Source organism: Dipteris shenzhenensis, chromosome 3, assembly GCF_047967505.1.
Source record: "Dipteris shenzhenensis isolate YYH24624 ecotype China chromosome 3, Dip_SZ_1.0, whole genome shotgun sequence".
NCBI lineage: Eukaryota > Viridiplantae > Streptophyta > Polypodiopsida > Gleicheniales > Dipteridaceae > Dipteris > Dipteris shenzhenensis.
In genome coordinates, this window is record NC_141598.1 from 59838981 (window position 1) to 59856359 (window position 17379).

A 17379-nucleotide genomic window follows, 5' to 3' on the forward strand; every position below is an offset into this window, starting at 1 on the left:
CGGTTACAACTACAAAGAATGGTCTAGAGAAATCAGGTAGTTGCAACACAGGAGCTTGTGTGAGAGCTTCTTTCAAAGTTGTAAAAAATTTACCTTGACGCTCAGTCCATAAGAAATGCTTAGCTTTTCTAAGAAGGTCTGTCAATGGATGTGCAATGTATGTGAAATTCTTGACGAACTTTCTATAAAAGCTACACAATCCCAAGAATGATCTTAATTCATGTATATCTCGGGGTTTAGGCCATGTGACTATGCACTCAATCTTCTTTGGATCTACTCGAATCCCATCGATAGATACGATGTGACCCAAATACTCTATCTGTTCTTGAAAGAAACTGCTCTTTTCAAGATTTATGTACTATTGATTTTCTTTCAAGAGTGAAATACTAGCTTCAGATGTTCCTTATGCTCCTTAACATCTTTGCTAAACACCAGAATATCATTGAAAAATACTACCACACAATCTTGGTGTTTAAGAAAGATTCGGTTCATCATTCTACTCAAAGTAGCTGGAGCATTAGTTAGCCCAAAAGGCATAACCAGGAACTCATAATGTCATGTATGAGTTCTAAAGGCAGTCTTGTATATATCCTCTTCTACCATACGAACTTGATGATAGTCAGATTTGAGGTCTGTCTTACTGAAGACCTTGGCCCCTTTTAATTTGTCCAAAAGATCATCAATACTAGGGATTGGATATCTGTTCTTCACTGTGATTTTGTTCAGTGCACGATAGTCTATTCACATTCGATAGGTTCCATTTTTCTTTTTGACTAATAAGACAGGTGCTCCATAGGAAGAACTATTGGGTCTTATTAATCCTCTCTCTATCAGTTCCTCCACTTGCTTTTGAATCTCTTTTTGTTCTAGCTAATTGACTCTATAAGGAGCTTTGCAAGGTGGAGTATTGCTCAGTAAGATTTCTATACTATGATCTTCAAGTCGAGAACATGGTAGTCCAGGTGGTAAATCCTCTAAGAAACAATCAGAAAACTGAGAAAGAAACTTTTGGTGTGTAGGCTTAGTGTTTGGATGAGTAGCCATTACCGTATTCACCAAAATTAGATATGTCTTCTCACGTTTTCTAATTGCTCTTTTGGCTTGTGTGTGGTTGAGTAAAGGACTGATCTCAAGTCTCATTGAGCGTTTCAGACATATTTCTTGTCTGTCCTTCTCAATCCACATCTGATGTGAATCGTAATCTATCTTAGGATTATATTGATGCCTCCATGGCATTCCTAAGATGATGTCCACTCCCTATAGGGGTGCCACTAGAAAGTCTCGTCTATCCTTGTAGGGTTTGATTGAAATTTCAAGATTCTTGACTTCTCTAGTGCAATTGTACTTTGTCTTGGTAAAAGCAGCTTTGACCTTATAGTTAGATGGGAAAGACTCTAGGTTTAGTTTTGCTAAGGCTCTTTTCGAAATGAAATCATGTGTATAACCATCGTCATGCAAAATAACAACCTCTTTGCCATTAATGAAACCTTTCATTTTTAGAAAAGCATGACAATTATACTTACCTCCCTCTTGCTTGGATGCTTCGTTGTCAATCATGTGCACTTTTGCCGTCAGGGTCTTCTTTCTTTCAGGACACTCAGTGGCTATGTGTCCCACCTTGTTGCACTTGAAACACCTTATTTCTTTCTTTAGAAAATTTCCACCATTCGGCTTCGAAGAAGAATCTGTCTTCTGTGGAACAAAACCATTTTTAGATTTAAAGAAGGGCTTTTTATCAAATCTCTTTTCCTTATGGAAGGGTACATGCCGTTCTAAATCTTTCCCTTCTTTGGGATCCCATTCTTCCTTTCACAATTCATTGCAAGAGAAATTACAGAGCTCAGTGAGCGAGGATGAAACATGTTAATCTCGGCTCTCAAATTAGACTTTAGACCTGCCACATACTTCGTGCATTGATCTCGCTCATTAACTTTCTCTAAGGATTGTAATTGGATCAATGTGTGCCAAAATCTATCAGTATATGTGGAGATTGTTTCCTTATCGAACTGGTTGAAAGTATCCCACTGTTGTCTGGCTTTTGCTTTGAAATATGAGGGAAGGAAATCTCACTTGATGAGATTTTGAAAAGACTTCCAAGATTTTGGTCACCTTTTACTGTGCTTAGTGATGTTCCACTAAAGTGCAACACTCTCTACTAAATGATTTGCAGCACATTTAATCTTATCTTTTTCAGAGAATTTCTCCCCTGAAAAATAATCATCTAGCTGATCGATCCAAGACAAGACAGTGCGTGCTTTCTCTCCATCGAAATTTTAAAATGAGAAATCTTTTCTACTTATCTTACTCTCCTTTCTCGAATTATGTGCTCTCAATGTGGCTTTGACTGTCCTAATAATAAGATCATCGTCGGAATTATCGTCGGATGACTCATCATCAGATGAATGTCTCTTCCTTTTCTTACCATTGATTTTCTTTTCCAATCTCTCCCTATGCTCACGCTCATCAGTCAGCTGTGCCTGAAGTGCGTCTAGCTGCTCTTGGAGCATGGGTAGTTATGGCTGATGCGCCATGATAATGCGATAAATACAAATAAAGCGGAGCGGAGAAAAATAAGGATACTAAGTGTGTGAAAATTAAACGGATGAAAAAGTGTGTTTCGAGTGTATGGTAAGACAACGGTTGGTGGAAGATACTAAGTGTATGAAATATAAAGCAAAGAAAATCACTTATCTCGCTCTTTGATCGGAGGTAGAAAAGACCAGAGTAGGAGATTTGGCCACAGTTTCGTAATACTCACGTTCTCCTTGTGCTTGAGCGCTTCCTTCAATTTATCGCTAGATAACTTTATGGTGTAGAATCCCTCCTTTGATCTGGGTCTCAAGCTTAGTTGCGCTTTTGGCCTTTTTTTTTTTTGCCTTGAGAATAGGATCCTCACCTTCGATTATGTGGTGGGTCAACTTAAGAGTTGACTTTTGATTTCGATGTCTGTTTCGTCGAGTAATCTTTCAAAATCCCAAACACTTTTTGTAGTGTTTATTCCGGTGTTGCAGATTGCAGGTTTGAGAAACAATAGCTTTAACAATATTGTGCACAACTGATTGGGCATTTGCAATCAACGCATCGCGTGGATCTAAAGTCTGTAGACTGCAACGTTGAATGTTTTAGTGATGAAATTCTGTGAGTCTTTATTGCATGCGGCATTGTTGAACGTATAAATTGGCATTAGCTTGACCAAAAAAAAAGATTTTCAGGTTGCTCAGATCGGTGGGCTGGTACCACAAATGAAAGCCCGCTCAATTGAATCGGGCTGGTACAGAGAGTCCTAACATCAAGTCATTCACAATTACGATTCTGGACCCAAAGATTGGCGTAAAAATTTTCTTTGTGGTGATTTTAATGCTGCTCGAAAGGATGCGCCATTATTCCGTAGTCTTTTTAAGACTATGCGTCTGCTCTGCAGATACACAGTGGAAAGAAGGCATGCAGGCAAAGTTAGTCAAATGGGCAGAGCCGTGCTGTCATAGTAATCCATGCACTAGAATCGACGGTTGCACCCTCCAGAGAGTTATGGAAAGCAATAGACTGCAGAGCTACACGAGACGTGAGTCCACGGTGCCACACAATAGGAAGAAGCTCAGTGAGGGCACATCAATGCACTGTGCAGAGTCTGTAGACGATGAGTGTGTAGGCAAAGGAGAAAAGGGCGCACAGGCCAACGAGGCTTGCTGGATGCCAGAACACGTGGTTCTGTAGATTATCATAGTAGTGATGTGGCCCTGGCCCCTATGGGCTATTATTCGAAAGGCGAGGACTCCTTTGAAAACCTTCTTGATGTCCTTTGTATCAAGGTAGACCATAAATACCTTCTGAACAGCTTCTTCTTATGAGGGATTTCGACTCAATTTCTTTACCTCTTTCACAAGAGCGTGACCAAAGCTCTAATACCATTGAAACCAAAAAGAGAAATTCCTCTAACACACACAAAGATTCACTTGATAATTTGAAAGAGAGGGCATCAAGACCTCGATCGATACCCTCACACTAACTCCAATCCTCGCTATGAGTTCCATCACTTGTACTCAAGCCGCCAATTACATTAGTTATTGACAATCGATTGAACGAATCACCGAATCAACCGATCCCAACATAACCGTGCTCAAAGCACAATAATCAAGCACAACTCCAATAGCATTAGCGACATCAGTATTAACATGGAATCACCCACAATACCGACCATCTAGCATGGCAAAACACAAGCTAGTCAGGCGTCCCCAACTAACCACACAAAGTATCCACTAGGACCCCCGCCATGTCCGGTGCGCTCCTATGGAGTACTTTGCCATAATCACACTTGACTAAAATAATAATGTCCAAAGCAAGATATATCAAAAATATAATTTTCGTAACAAGATTACTTTACTAAGTGGGCTGAAGCTAATGGCGTCAGAAAGGCAGATGCCAAAAGCACAGCAAGGTTCTTGTACAAGAATGTGATCACCTGATTTGGATGTCCGATTGAAATTATGTCAGATAGAGGCACACATTTTGTCAATGAGGTCATCCAAGAACTCTTGTGTGGCTTTATGGTGATCCATAGAAAGAGCACACCTTACTACCCCCAAGGGAATGGACAAGCCGAATCCACCAACAAAATTCTATGTATTGTCCTCACCAAGGTAGTAGAACTAAAGCGTTCTGATTGGGCAGAGAAACTAAATGCAGCCTTATGGGCATATAGAATCATACTCAAGGTCAGTCCCCCTCTGAACCCTGGAACTTCTAGTTAACTCTCTCAACTCTATCCCCATTTCTAACCCTGAAATTCCCTTCTAAACCCTTGAACTCCCGTGGAGATGAGAGCCTCCATCAATCGTTATAATCAATCCCTCTCTCTCATTCACGCGCGCATGAGATCTGCTTTCCATGCTTTAGCCTACACCTCTCACCGGAACACGACCCGAGGACCTATGCTACACTTGTGAACACCTATGCTACAACGAGCAACAACACGACTGTAGGTGACCAACACCCTCGGAACCTGCACTTGGGTGAAATAGAGACAACAAGCTTTGATGAAGTTTTAACGAAGAATATGGAGTTTTATTACCAAAGGGTAGATGGTGTGGTTCGTGGGGATTCAGAAGGTGTTCCAGCTCTTGGTGGCAGTGGTGATGCAAGCGAGAATGTTCTTCCTCTTGCTGGTATTGCGAGTGATGGCGTTCGTGGTGTTGGTCGTCCAAGTTCATCTAGTGTTGTTGTTTGCACTAGTGTTGCTATTTCGACTAGCAGTGTGGGTGCTTGTTTGGCTCTTGTAGTTTCTTTGCTTTCTGGTCTTTCTGGTGGAGGTTTTGGTGGTGCTGGTGGTGTGGTTTTGTCTGCATTTGTTGGTGTTCCAGGTTCGACAGTTTGTGGTGGTGGTGATGGTTCATTTGGTGGTACTGATGTGTTGGGAGGCGTAGATGATGATGCTCTTGTGAAGCTCAGTGATGTCCATTGGATGGAGGAATTATAGCATGTGGTTCATGGCTTTGGTGATCGGAATTCTCTAATATTTGACTGTACTCTTAAAGACTGTGTATTTAACTTTACTGTTGATGGATCTTCCATTGGGAACAAAGATTGAAGAATGTAGTGGATTTTGAATGTTGTCCAGAACTGGGAAGAAGGATTGAAGTCTGTAGTAAATTTTGAATGTTGGTCTGAGAACTTGAAATGTGACCGGTTAGCCCATAACTTTTTCGTATAAATATTTTGGTTTAATAGAATTGACATATGGTTTTGTGCTATTGGTGGAAGCATTTCAGTTTTAAGTTTAATGGATTCTATGTTTTAATACATGTCATTTGTTGGTTTACTGTTGTCTATGTTCTTGTTGATGTGTCAATTTTGTGTGAATTTGGTTGATGAGTAGTCAACATCTGGTTAAACGATTTTTTGGTTACTTGGTAGAGGTATTTTCCAAGGTATAGATTGTTGGCAATGGACGGCTAAGATTTGATCTCAGCTGACCAATGCCCTTGATGGAAAACTTTTGTGACGCCCAAGGGCGTGTGACAAGGGGCTTATGCCATGGAGGGGAAAAAGGAGGGAAATAATGATGGTTATTTTGGATGTTTTCCCCTTGTTAGAAGAGCCTAATTTGGATGTTTTTCCCATGATGCATGACATAATGATCCAAGGGAAAATGAGAGAGGGCTATACGGAAGTATCACATAAATAGTAGAAAATGTCACATCAAAGGTTCTCAAGGCTAGGGCATAAGGTCTAGACCATGGGCGCTATTTCCCCTGGTCCCACTCTATTTTCTCAAGGCTAGGGCATAAGGTCTAGACCATGGGCGCTATTTCCCCTGGTCCCACTCTATTTCCCCCCTATTTAGAGCATGGGGTGCTATTTCCCCCGGGTGCATTTGCAAGGCATAACAAAAATAGCCCTCCATGACACAAGGCCCTAAATGCCGTCATTTTGCATAGTCAAGCTATTGGGTCAAGGTAGTAGCATTTGGGTGCTTTGGTCGTTTGCATATAGGGGAATGGGCCTAAGGAGGAGGAAATTGTTTGGCCAATGGAGAATGGCCGCTAGCTGCAAGCCATTGGTCGAGCACTTTCCGACCAGGAGGAACACGGGCCATTCCGTGACGTGGAGGGCCTTGGGGAAGTCCATTAAACGAGCGGGTGAGCATTCTCTTAGAGAATGTGGCTAGTGCTATTGCATCTTGGCCGAGGGACGTATAGGTGTGTTGCTCGGGCCTTTATGGCGTTTCACCAAGGGCAATTGTTTCATGGAATTCTAGAAGGCGTGGATTGCATCATGAATAAATCTGTGAAGAGGGCAATTGGAAGCTTTGGAGGGTCAAGAGTCTTACCGAGAAGCAGTTGCGATTGCCGTATGGGAAGGCCAATCGAGTTGAACGATCGAGGTACAATCGTTTGGGTGCCGAGATTGTACCAGCGACAGGGAAAGAATTTGTACATGTAACGATGAGAATCGCTCATCAGCTTGGCCTCATGATCGCAGGACCAGCTTAGCATCAGCTCCGATGAAGAGCATCATCGTCTTCTACTCTTTTCGCACCCTCTCCAGTTGCCCGGCCATTGCCGATTTTGAGGAGGCTCGCCGACTCATCTGTTCCATCCTTAACCGGGGGCGTTGGGATTCTAACACGAGATCAGCCCTCTCCTCGCTTCGCCTTGATCTCAACCCGCCGCTCGTCTGCAAGATAATAAAATCTCAAACAGATGCTCTTCTGGCCATGAACTTTTTCTCCTGGGCTGCTCAGCAACCCAGTTACCAACACGATCGTTCTTCGTATTACACTCTTATGGAAGTTTTGGGCAGTGCTAAGCGCTTTGATCTAGTTTGGAGTGTTATATATCTGATGCGGAGGAGAGGTTTCTACCCGTTGGACAGGCCCTTCAATATTTTAATTCGAAGCTATGGTAACGTAGGTATGTTGGAAGAAGCCGAGGGCGTGCTAGAGCACATGAAAAAACTCGGATGCGAGCCGTCTACGTACACTTTTCATTCTCTTCTCCATGCCATGGTGAAAGGAGACAGATTACAGAGGGCCCTCTCTATATTTGATGAACTCTTGAGCAGTGGTTGCATTCCTGACATTTTCACGTACACCACACTCATTACTGGACTCTGTAAGGGAGGCAAGTTGGATGAGGCTCTTGCAATTTTTAGAGAGATGATTGAAAGGGGATGTGTTCCGGATGTGTTAACCTACACTGCACTGATCAGTGGGCTTGCAGAGAATGGCAGAATTCAAGAAGCTTCAGAATTTTTCAAGAAAATGGTAAAGCAGGGATGTATTCCAGACTTGTTGATATACAGGTCATTAATCGATGGACTCTGCAAAGCAGGCAAAGTGGAGGAGGCTTATTCAGCTTATACTCAAATGAAAAAAACCGGATGCAGTCCTGATGCGAAGTTTTATAATAACGTCATTTGTCTCATGCTCAAAGCTGGCAGACCTCAGGAGGCAACTGAAGTGTTTCATGAGATGACACAACGGGGATTAAAGCCAGACAAAGCAACGTACACTATACTGATTGACCGATATGTTAATGCGGGACAAAGCGATATTGCATTGTCAATTTTCCAAGGTATTCAGAACGGGAATGCATTTGTGATGTGGCTGTGCGTGTTCCAAAACAACGTATAAATTTAATAAATTCTTTATAGGACTTCTGGGCTTTGGATTTAATCTATTTTATTCTCTTTTGTTTTTTTGTTCGAGATCTTCACGCCTAATTCTTTTGGCATTTTGCAGTCATGGTGGAATCTGGAATTATGGCTGACATGGTTTCTTATACTACGGTTATTGATGGACTGAGCAAGGATGGCATGGTAGCCAAGGCTATGGAAGTCTTTGAAGAGATGGTGAACGAGGGGCATGCTCCAGAAGAAAAAACATATAATGCATTGATTTATGGATTCCTCAAGGCAGGCCAAGTTGATGAGGCTGTTTCTGTTGTCAGACGGATGACAAAACGTGGATGTATGTCCTCTGATGTGACTTATGGGACACTATTTGATAGGCTGTCCAAAGAAGGCAAAGAAAATTATATGGTAAAGTTATGGAATCAACTTGGTGATAATACAACAAGGCATAAAGCAGGGCATGGAGAATGTTGGAATGACACCGACAAAGAACAGGTTGAAATAAGGCAACAACAGTTAAATGGTCCTTGAATTTTGGTGCTGTGGGCATGTGTACATGCATCTATTATATTCTCAAACATAAGAGTTCCTGAAGTGATCCAGCAAATAAAACAGCAACGTCATCATTGCACTTGCAGCAATTGCAGAAATGACTGACATGATGAACATGGGGTAGCAATGCATGATTGATAGAAGATGTTGTTCTCCCTTTTTCTGTAAGAGTGTTTTTTGGGCAATCGGATCAGTCTCTGCATTTGCAAGGCGACGACAGATGATTCAGTGGCGTTGGTTGTTGCTCGATTAGTATCTACTTTTGCTCAAGCTCTCTTGGTATTAGGAAACAAAGCAGTATTATAATGGGGCCTTTTTCAAGGAACTGCTTATGCATACTTTTTGGTAAATGTTTCCATGCAATGGCATCTATCTCATTCTTGTTGTGGGTAGGTTGGCCTTTGTATTTCCTTGATTGCTGAAGAGGCAAGGGCTTACTAGCCCTGGCTATGTGGGCAAAGGTCTGGATTTGTTCATCTTGTCACTTTGGAGCCCCAACTGTGATGTCATTCTTTCAATGGTTGTTGCTCCAAGTGTGAATACAAACAGTCATCAATTGAAAGCAGGCCTTGTCCTTGCCTTGTCCTGAAGGCAAATATCCATGCTCAGTTTGCACATCAAGCACAAGCACAGTCAAGATTGTATTAGAGCATGATCTTTTGGGAGTGAGGATGCTAGAAGACACCAAACTTTACAGGTTTGTCTGCAAGCAGTTGCCCAATTCCCATCACATCCTTCAGCTGGAGGTGGCAACTTGGACTCTCACTAGGGAGCATCAATGGGTCGAGCAGTGGGTTCCCTAGAGTTTATCTCCAGATTTTGATCAGGACTTTGGACCGGCCACAGGCCACAGAAGGTCTCTTACTTCGTTTGGCTGGTAGCCCATGGAGGTTTTATTAGCTTCACTGTGTTCCATTTCATCAGCTTCCTCTTCGTATTTCCTACTACAAACCAAAGTAGTCTTGCGCGTCCCCTCTTGATTCGGCCCCCATTTCCTCTTTGACCCCCCCTGCGGGCTTGACCACAGGCGGACTGTGGTGTATGACCGCCAGTCCTCTTGTAGCTTTGCCTTGCGCTCTGCATTCTTTACGAGTTGCTCTGCCAAATGGGAAACCAGATTATCAGGCATACGAAGACCCTCCCCTGCAGGGTGTTATTCGCTGTGGGCGTGGTCCATGGCTAGAGCAGATGCGCATAGGTGGTAGATGCCATTGTTGCGCAGATAGAGATCTGGAGACGATCCCACATTATCTTTAGGGCTGTCCTGCAACCCAGAGGATTTGGATGGGTACCCTTTAAATTGTTGCCAGGACACAGAGGTTACAGCAAGACTTCACTCTGGGGATGGTTGCTTGGCTGACAGAGGAGGCTCATGCCTTCTCCATTGATCCATCCTCTCCAGCCTACATGATCCACGGCCAGCAGATCTTCAAGATAGAGGCACAGGATGTGACGCCTCCTTCTCGACAGCATCCTTCGTCATCACTAGAGGATAGTGTATGGGAGACGATGTCCAAAATTACTGCTTGGAATATCCAGGTTGCCGGTTGCAGTTTTGTAATGGGAGTTTTCCTTAAATACCCTAAATGATATTTTTTCATAGCTCCATCAGGAGCTCAATGGATGTGGGATCTAAGTAATGCTAGCATCTGTTGCATCTAGCTCAGTATAGACAAATTCTAACGATTGCATCCACTTCTGATATTTACTTTGCCTCCATATTCTCTTAGTGGTCCTCTAAGGTTTGGTTAAATCTTGCTATCTAACCATTCATGTGTATCCCCTTCTCGTTCCAGCATCGTTCTTAGATCCTCAAAACAGTGGTTCAAAAAGGATACAAGTGCTCTTAGCATGTCCTCTGAGGTTCAGTTGACTCTTGCTATCTAGTTCTTCTAGTGATCCCTAGTACTTGATGTAAACAAAATACATTACTTCCAGACAAGTTTGATACTTATGGATAACATGAAGATTTGAAAAAATGTGTTTTATATGAGAAAGAATCAATAAGAAAGCTTTAGCATGGTAAAGAAGGAAGAAGTCAACGCCCTAATGTTAAGAATAGATCATGTCTAGAAGCTTTCTTCCAAAGACCAATGCAAGTGTGCATGAAGTAGTGTTGAATCAAAATGGAAAGGCCAAAGGCCTTCAAAAGCTAGAAGATTTATTTCTTTGAAAGTCGTGAGCAAGAGTTTTGGAGTCTTTATTTGTGTGGTTCATAAATTTATGTGGATATGATGCAGATACTCCAATACTTTTTAAAAGGATTTGTAAGTGATTTGACTTATCTAGACACCCAAGCTAGGTGGGGCAAATCTCGTCCAAGAATTTCTAGATAATTTTAATAGGAAAGTTTGGATTTAGTCCTAAGCAACTGATTTCCAATTGTTTTCCACATTGGAAAATTGGAAGGAAATAGTTCAAAGGTATATTGGTAAACAAATGAAAACTTTAATTGCAAATATATGTATAAGTTTGAATACTTATCAAGTGATAGAAATCCACTTATTATATTTCCCTACACAATGAAGTTACACAATATTATATAGTTGATGTGGCATAGTCTATGCTTTAGGCAAAAAAGAGCTCCAATTCATGGTGGTGGGTAGAGGATCAAGACAATAGTGCCTTTCATGAATAGCAGTGTTGAATGAACACTTGAAAAATCTTTTGTTGGTGGAAACTTAATGTTTCACACGTAATAGTTTTTGTTACATTGAATATGTTAATATCCCTAATGAGATAAGGAATAAAGGTAATACAATGTTAGAAAAATGATGTACCGTTATTGGCTATGATGCATATACAAAACCTTACCTATTATGGAACAAAGAAACCAATAGTCACAAGCTGAGATTATACTTTTGCTATGTCCAATGATACAATGCAATACACTATAATGATCATCAAGAAATCATGATTTAATCTAAAAGCCATGACTCTAAGCTTGCTTGTTTACACGAGGACAAGATGGAAACTTTGAAAACTCAAAATCAAATAAAACCTAAGGAGACCTAGATGGCTTCTACAAACATTAAAGGATGTTAGCTTAAATGATATGCTTAAATGTAGTGTGTCTGATTAAGTCAAAAGGGCAAAAGAAAATGCCTAAAAGATTAGAGACAAACCATGAATTGATGGGCAGGTTCTATATTTTCATGATCATGCAAACTTAAAAAAGGCTATAGGGTAAAAGCAGTAGATTGATGCTATGAAGGTGTTGTATTATCAAACGATGAAAAATGATATGTGAGGGACTATAATTATTGGATATCATAAAATTGCCATGTGGAAGAACCATTACATAGATGCCAAGCAGGGGGACACTAATCAAATCATGGAAAATGATAGTTGGAATTTCCATAAGGAAATTGTGTTGCAACTGAGTCTACAAGGGAAATTACAACCTAGATGGTAGTCTCAAAGCACGCAATGGTAGATTTGTTATTACAAGGTGGTTTGAATAGCAACAAGGTGTTAATAATGATGAGATAGATGCTCTAGTTGCATTAGCTATAAGTGGAAACTATATCATAGTCAGGGTTTCTCAATTGTGTATTAGAAGGGAAAGAGCTTATGAATAAGACACTTTATAAGATTTGGTGCACACTTTCAATAGAAAGGTGTTTATACCTATTGAAATATCAATAATGTTGTGTATATTAACCTAGATGTGTATGGCTTGATCATAAGTGGTAGTTATCAATCTCACGTATAATTTGATACAATCAAGTATAATCTAAGACAATCCTTTTCCATCTTAGATTTGGGGACAATGCATTATTGGTAGGGCATAGAGGAATGGAAAAGACTTGGAGGATTCTTTTGTTGCAAACAAGCATGGCATATAACTTTTAAAAGTTTAATATGCAAACTTGTTAAAGCACTTATATAAACTAGCCAAAGACTAGCCAAGTTTGACAAAACACCTAGACTAGTTGCATTTCTCTTTGAAATACTTAATGTATATTCATCTTGATATTGTGCTTACAAAATTGGATTAGTCGTAACTCAATTTGTAGGCACCAAATTATGTAGTAGCTCAATTGGATTAGTAGTAACTCAGTTTGTGTATGAACCAAGTGACCTCGTGTGAGAGCTTCCAAAAGAAACACATTGAGACACATCATCATTTTCTTTGAGAATACATTTGAAAGATCAAATGTGGATAGTAAAAAGAAGTGTACAATACAAGTTTGAATGCTCTCTCTCTCTCTCTCTCTCTCTCTCTCTCTCTCTCTCTTTCTCTCTCTGTGAACACATTGAGGCACATCATCATTTTCTTTGAGAATAGATTTGGAGGATTCAAATGTGGATAATACAATGAAGCGTACAATACACTTTTGCATGCTCTCTGTCTGTCTGTCTGTCTGTCTCTCTCTCTCTCTCTCTCCACATTTTGTTTTCTTGTGGTTTTCTTATTCATTACTTGTTTCTTCCACTTATGTGTTCCTTTTAGCACATCACAACTAGGTAATTGCTAAAAGCGGGAAAAAACCCTCATGATTGAAGACCATAGTTGCCTTTCGAATACTACATTCAAAAATGGAAATTTGTCCTCCTTTGTCATTTTCCATGCTCCTCCGATCCCTCTTATGATGTACTTTTGAGAAAACCATAGGCCTTTAAGCTCCAAGACATGAGTGCCCTTGTAAACTTTAACATTAATGCAAGCCATTCGTGCATGACATTTGTGAATAGGCATTTGTGTAGACAATGATGTGTGACATTTGTGCCTAACACATGCATAATCAAATATGAACATTTTCAAGGTTCCCAGAATTATATGATTTGATATATGATGTAGGTGCTACTATTTGAAATTTGGCTCAAGAATGATCCAATATGCTTTGTTTGATAAACTATCTTCACGATAGCCTTCATTTACTAAAACTAGAATTTCTAAAGTCCATAATTTCAAAGAATATTCTTTGATATCAAATTCGAACACTCATTTAATTTTTTCAAATGAGCTTCTTAAAGTAGACCAAGCACCTCAATTGTACCATCATAGAAATTGTAAGATCAAATTTATATGTGTGAAGTTGAAATTCAAAATTTTCTTGTACTCATATAAGCATAATTTTATGGTTGACATGATTCAGCTCCAATAAAATTTGAAGCTATTTGACATCTAGGATATTTCCTTTTTGGAACCAATAATATTTTATTAGTTATAGCCACCATAATACTATATTAAGAAAATACACCTTTGAAAGAGTGAAACAAAATCACATGTTGCAATTTAATAAGAAAAAGGACACTAATTCTTCCATAATTGAAGCAATCATCACTACATAATAATTTTAACATAAGCCTTCCATAATGAAGTATTTAAAGGCGAAGAATATGGACATAAGCCTTCTAGTGAAGGTGCAATCACTTTATAATTCAAAGCCTCATTTAGAATAAGAAAAAATATACAAGCTAAAAATTTGTCATTTGGGAACAAAGTTCTAGAAAGAAAAATGGGTAAAGCTCTAGAAAAGAGCACTATAAAGTATCCAATAAAAATCCCTTCAAATTCAGGATAGGTCTTGAATAAGAAGTACCATAAATATGAAGCATTGCCCATCTGTTGAGTAAGACTCTTTCACAAAGCATCACTAGCAACCCCTAAAAATTCAGTAGCAAAGAATATGAAATGTGGCTAGGGCATTGGCATCAAAAGCTCACATTATGTGAAGTACTATAAACTCTAATAGATGAAAGATTATAAAAAATAAAGAAATGAACTGCACGCAACCCTGGCAATAGGATTTTAGGTTTTCTGCCATCATGAAGAGATAAATTTTATTGATTTTGTACCAATCAATGCTAAAGTGATAAAATGCATGAGAATATCAATGAAGATCATGAGAGCACGTGTTGCAAACAATGCACTTAAACAAATATCCACGTCATTAACTATAATAGATCTTTCAAAATAAGGAATACTCACAAAGACTGGAATTGGATTTATTCAAACACATTCAAACCAATAGAAAGCACAACAAAAGTGCAATGATATGACAAAAAACTTGCCATGTAGAGTGATGAAAGCATCAAAGATAAAAATGGCAATAGATCTTCTATGAAATAAAATTGTTAGATAATGTGTGCCTATAGCCAAAATTATTCTAAAAAGTTCTTTATACATAATCGTGGTAAAATGTGAAAAGGACAGGAGAAGAGTGGAGACAAGGAAAGAGGGCACAGCTAAAGAGCACACCACAACTGACTAACTATACCCTAGATTAATTATAAAGAATGAATATGTACAAATCTACTAGGGTTAGGGTTAGAGTTTCCAACGCCTTAGGTGTTGCAAAAAATGAAAATAAACAAATATCAAATTCAATGATTATAAACGTGGTTGGATTTATTCAAACAAATTCAAACAAAACAATGGGAAGCACAAGCAAAAGTTCATTAATATCACAAAGAATTTGACATGCATAGTGATGAAAGAATCAAAAATAAAATAAAAACAAACCTTGTATGGAATAATAGTGTCGGATAATGCTTGCATGAATGTGCTAGTGAACTTATTGCATAACAAATATTTAGCCTTGTGATAGTTAGATATACAAGAGATCCAATGAGCCATTGATAGGACTTGCCATTTAGTACTATATGCTTTTCTAGATCTTTTGAAAGTTTTAGATTCTATTCCATGCATGGAGAGCACTTTTTTGGTGACCTCTTTCAGGCCTTTTCAAATCGAGGTGAGCTTTTTCTTAGCTTACAACTTTTGGTGAGCTTTCAAATTTCAGAATTATAGGAAACTTAAGCAAGGCGAGATTTTTGTAAGCTCACAACTTTTGGTAAGATTTTGGATTTTAGAATTGTAGGAAAATCCTTTTACTTGTGAGTGTTCCTCACATCAAAGTCTTCATCTTGGTCTAAAAAAGCATCCCATCAACTACTCCACACTAGCATGGCATTATCTATGCATGGGGGGTTTATCTCCTCCCATAAGTAGCTTTTAGTTCAGCGATGAAAAATTGTAGGCAATATGATATGAGATTTATTCTGCCATCTTTCGTTTGCATACATGTAGGAGTAACCCAAACACAAGGTGGGACAGGAGGAGATAAGCGGGAGGAGCTAAGCAAGAGGCATGCGTGGAGAAAGAAAGAAAGAAAGGAAGTCTAATAACATCCATGGTAGACCACTGGTCTATGGGGGACAATAGGAAAAACCATGCAATACATCAGCTTAGAGAGGGCACATGGCAGCTCCCAAGGAGTGTAGAAGCAACTTCACTTATTTAGAGTACCTAGACTATGTTCTAAGATCATATATATCCTTGGCCATACACAATTTTAAGACTTGGTTTGGATTTAAACTCCTTGGTAAATGCTATTCCACCATGGTAGAGTGCCCACTTTCCATCTTTCCTGGTAGCTTTAACCTTAGCTAATTCCGCTACTTATCTTTTAGTTGGGTTCTTGTGAGTTCCTTGGCTATGCATAGTTTAGTTCCTTTCAACTTGTAAGACTCATGTCTGAGGACTTTGAGTCGTATATCTCATGAATTAAATGAAACTATAGCATGCCCTCTTTGATAACCGATATTGGGTACTCTAGCTTCACCCTCTTCATTAGGATTGTTGGCCTTATCATCTTCATCTGTTATCCAATCATGTTAGGCAAAGCTCCCTAGACTTGTGCTAAAGTATAATCAAAGGAATCCTCTTCCTTGTACCATCCATCTAGAAGGCCCCAAATTTTGATTTTCAATGTATTGTCCCATATGGCTTCATGTTCTTTGATCTCTTCCTGAATGTTAGCTTTATTCACCTTTGCTTCAACCTCTACAATGACCTCTTGCTTGGCTATCTGTACTTATTTTTGAACCAAATCTTTGATAGTAGAAATTAATTGAGGAGTAGGGGGGGAATCCTTGCAACAAATTAATTGAGGAGTAAGGGGGGAAGCCTTGCAAGACTTGACATCCTCATCTATTTCTTCTTGCTTACCAGGTCCTTCAAGAATTTGAATCTTGGTTATTGGATCCGCTATTGTAATCTCAAATCTTGCACCTCAGCCTGTAAGAAAAAAATCTGTTCATGATACCAATAATGGGTACTAGGAAAGACCTCCTCATTCATAAAACATGTGCATAGGAAGAGGGTGTTTGAGCTGCAACAGTGGCATATCTAGCCCTAGTGTGTAGGGCTATTGGAGTCAAGGGGGACTTGGAGGAAGAGGAAGGGAGGTTGGGTGAATCTTTGGTGGCCATTTCTTCTACTACCCCCAGGTTGAAATAACCCCCTAGTTGGGTTGGGGGTTCAGCCCAACTAGGGCTATGTTCTTCAAAGACAAACCGGCTAGCCTGTTGGGGAGCTTCTAGAGCGGCTGGAGATGAGGAGCTGCTGACCTACATGGGCTATAGTTAGTCCCACATGGGTTGGCCTACACTGGTTGATCTAGCGGTAGCGAGTCGCCTATAGAGCGGGTACTACAGGTATGGCTAGCAGGTACAAACTGTGTGGCAATCAGGTACAGACTGTACTATAGGTACGATGAGGGGTTTATGGATTGTACGATGGGAAGGTACAGCAAGAGGGGAGAACGGAGTATATGATGAGCAGGTATGGTGAGAGTACGAATGGTACGGCAAGAAGGTTTGGAGTGGGAGGGGTGAGAAGGTATCGAGAGGGAGTAGGGTATGGACGGTACAATGAGAAAGTATGGAGAGAGAGAGAGAGAGAGA

General features: G+C 39.9%; 1 protein-coding gene across 2 annotated transcripts; it reads left to right on the forward strand.

Annotated features, from left to right (window-relative positions):
* Positions 1 to 6732: 6732 nt before the first annotated feature.
* LOC147904093 (uncharacterized) lies at positions 6733 to 10306 on the forward strand. Of its 2 annotated transcripts, XM_087370540.1 has the most exons (3): positions 6733 to 6880; positions 6979 to 8072; positions 8240 to 10306. In XM_087370540.1, the coding sequence occupies exons 2-3, from the start codon at positions 7001 to 7003 to the stop codon at positions 8659 to 8661; spliced, it is 1494 nt and encodes a 497-aa protein (XP_087226666.1). In that variant the 5' UTR covers positions 6733 to 6880; positions 6979 to 7000; the 3' UTR covers positions 8662 to 10306. The 2 variants fall into 2 exon arrangements, with proteins under 2 accessions (XP_087226666.1, XP_087226659.1); XM_087370533.1 differs by having other exon boundaries at positions 6733 to 8072.
* Positions 10307 to 17379: the final 7073 nt, after the last annotated feature.

Coding starts and splice junctions, on each gene's coding strand:
- LOC147904093 (XM_087370533.1), top strand. CDS start 7,001: ATGAAGAGCATCATCGTCTTCTACTCTTTTCGCACCCTCTCCAGTTGC. Junction 8,073..8,239: donor TGCATTGTCAATTTTCCAAG/GTATTCAGAACG, acceptor GGCATTTTGCAG/TCATGGTGGAATCTGGAATT.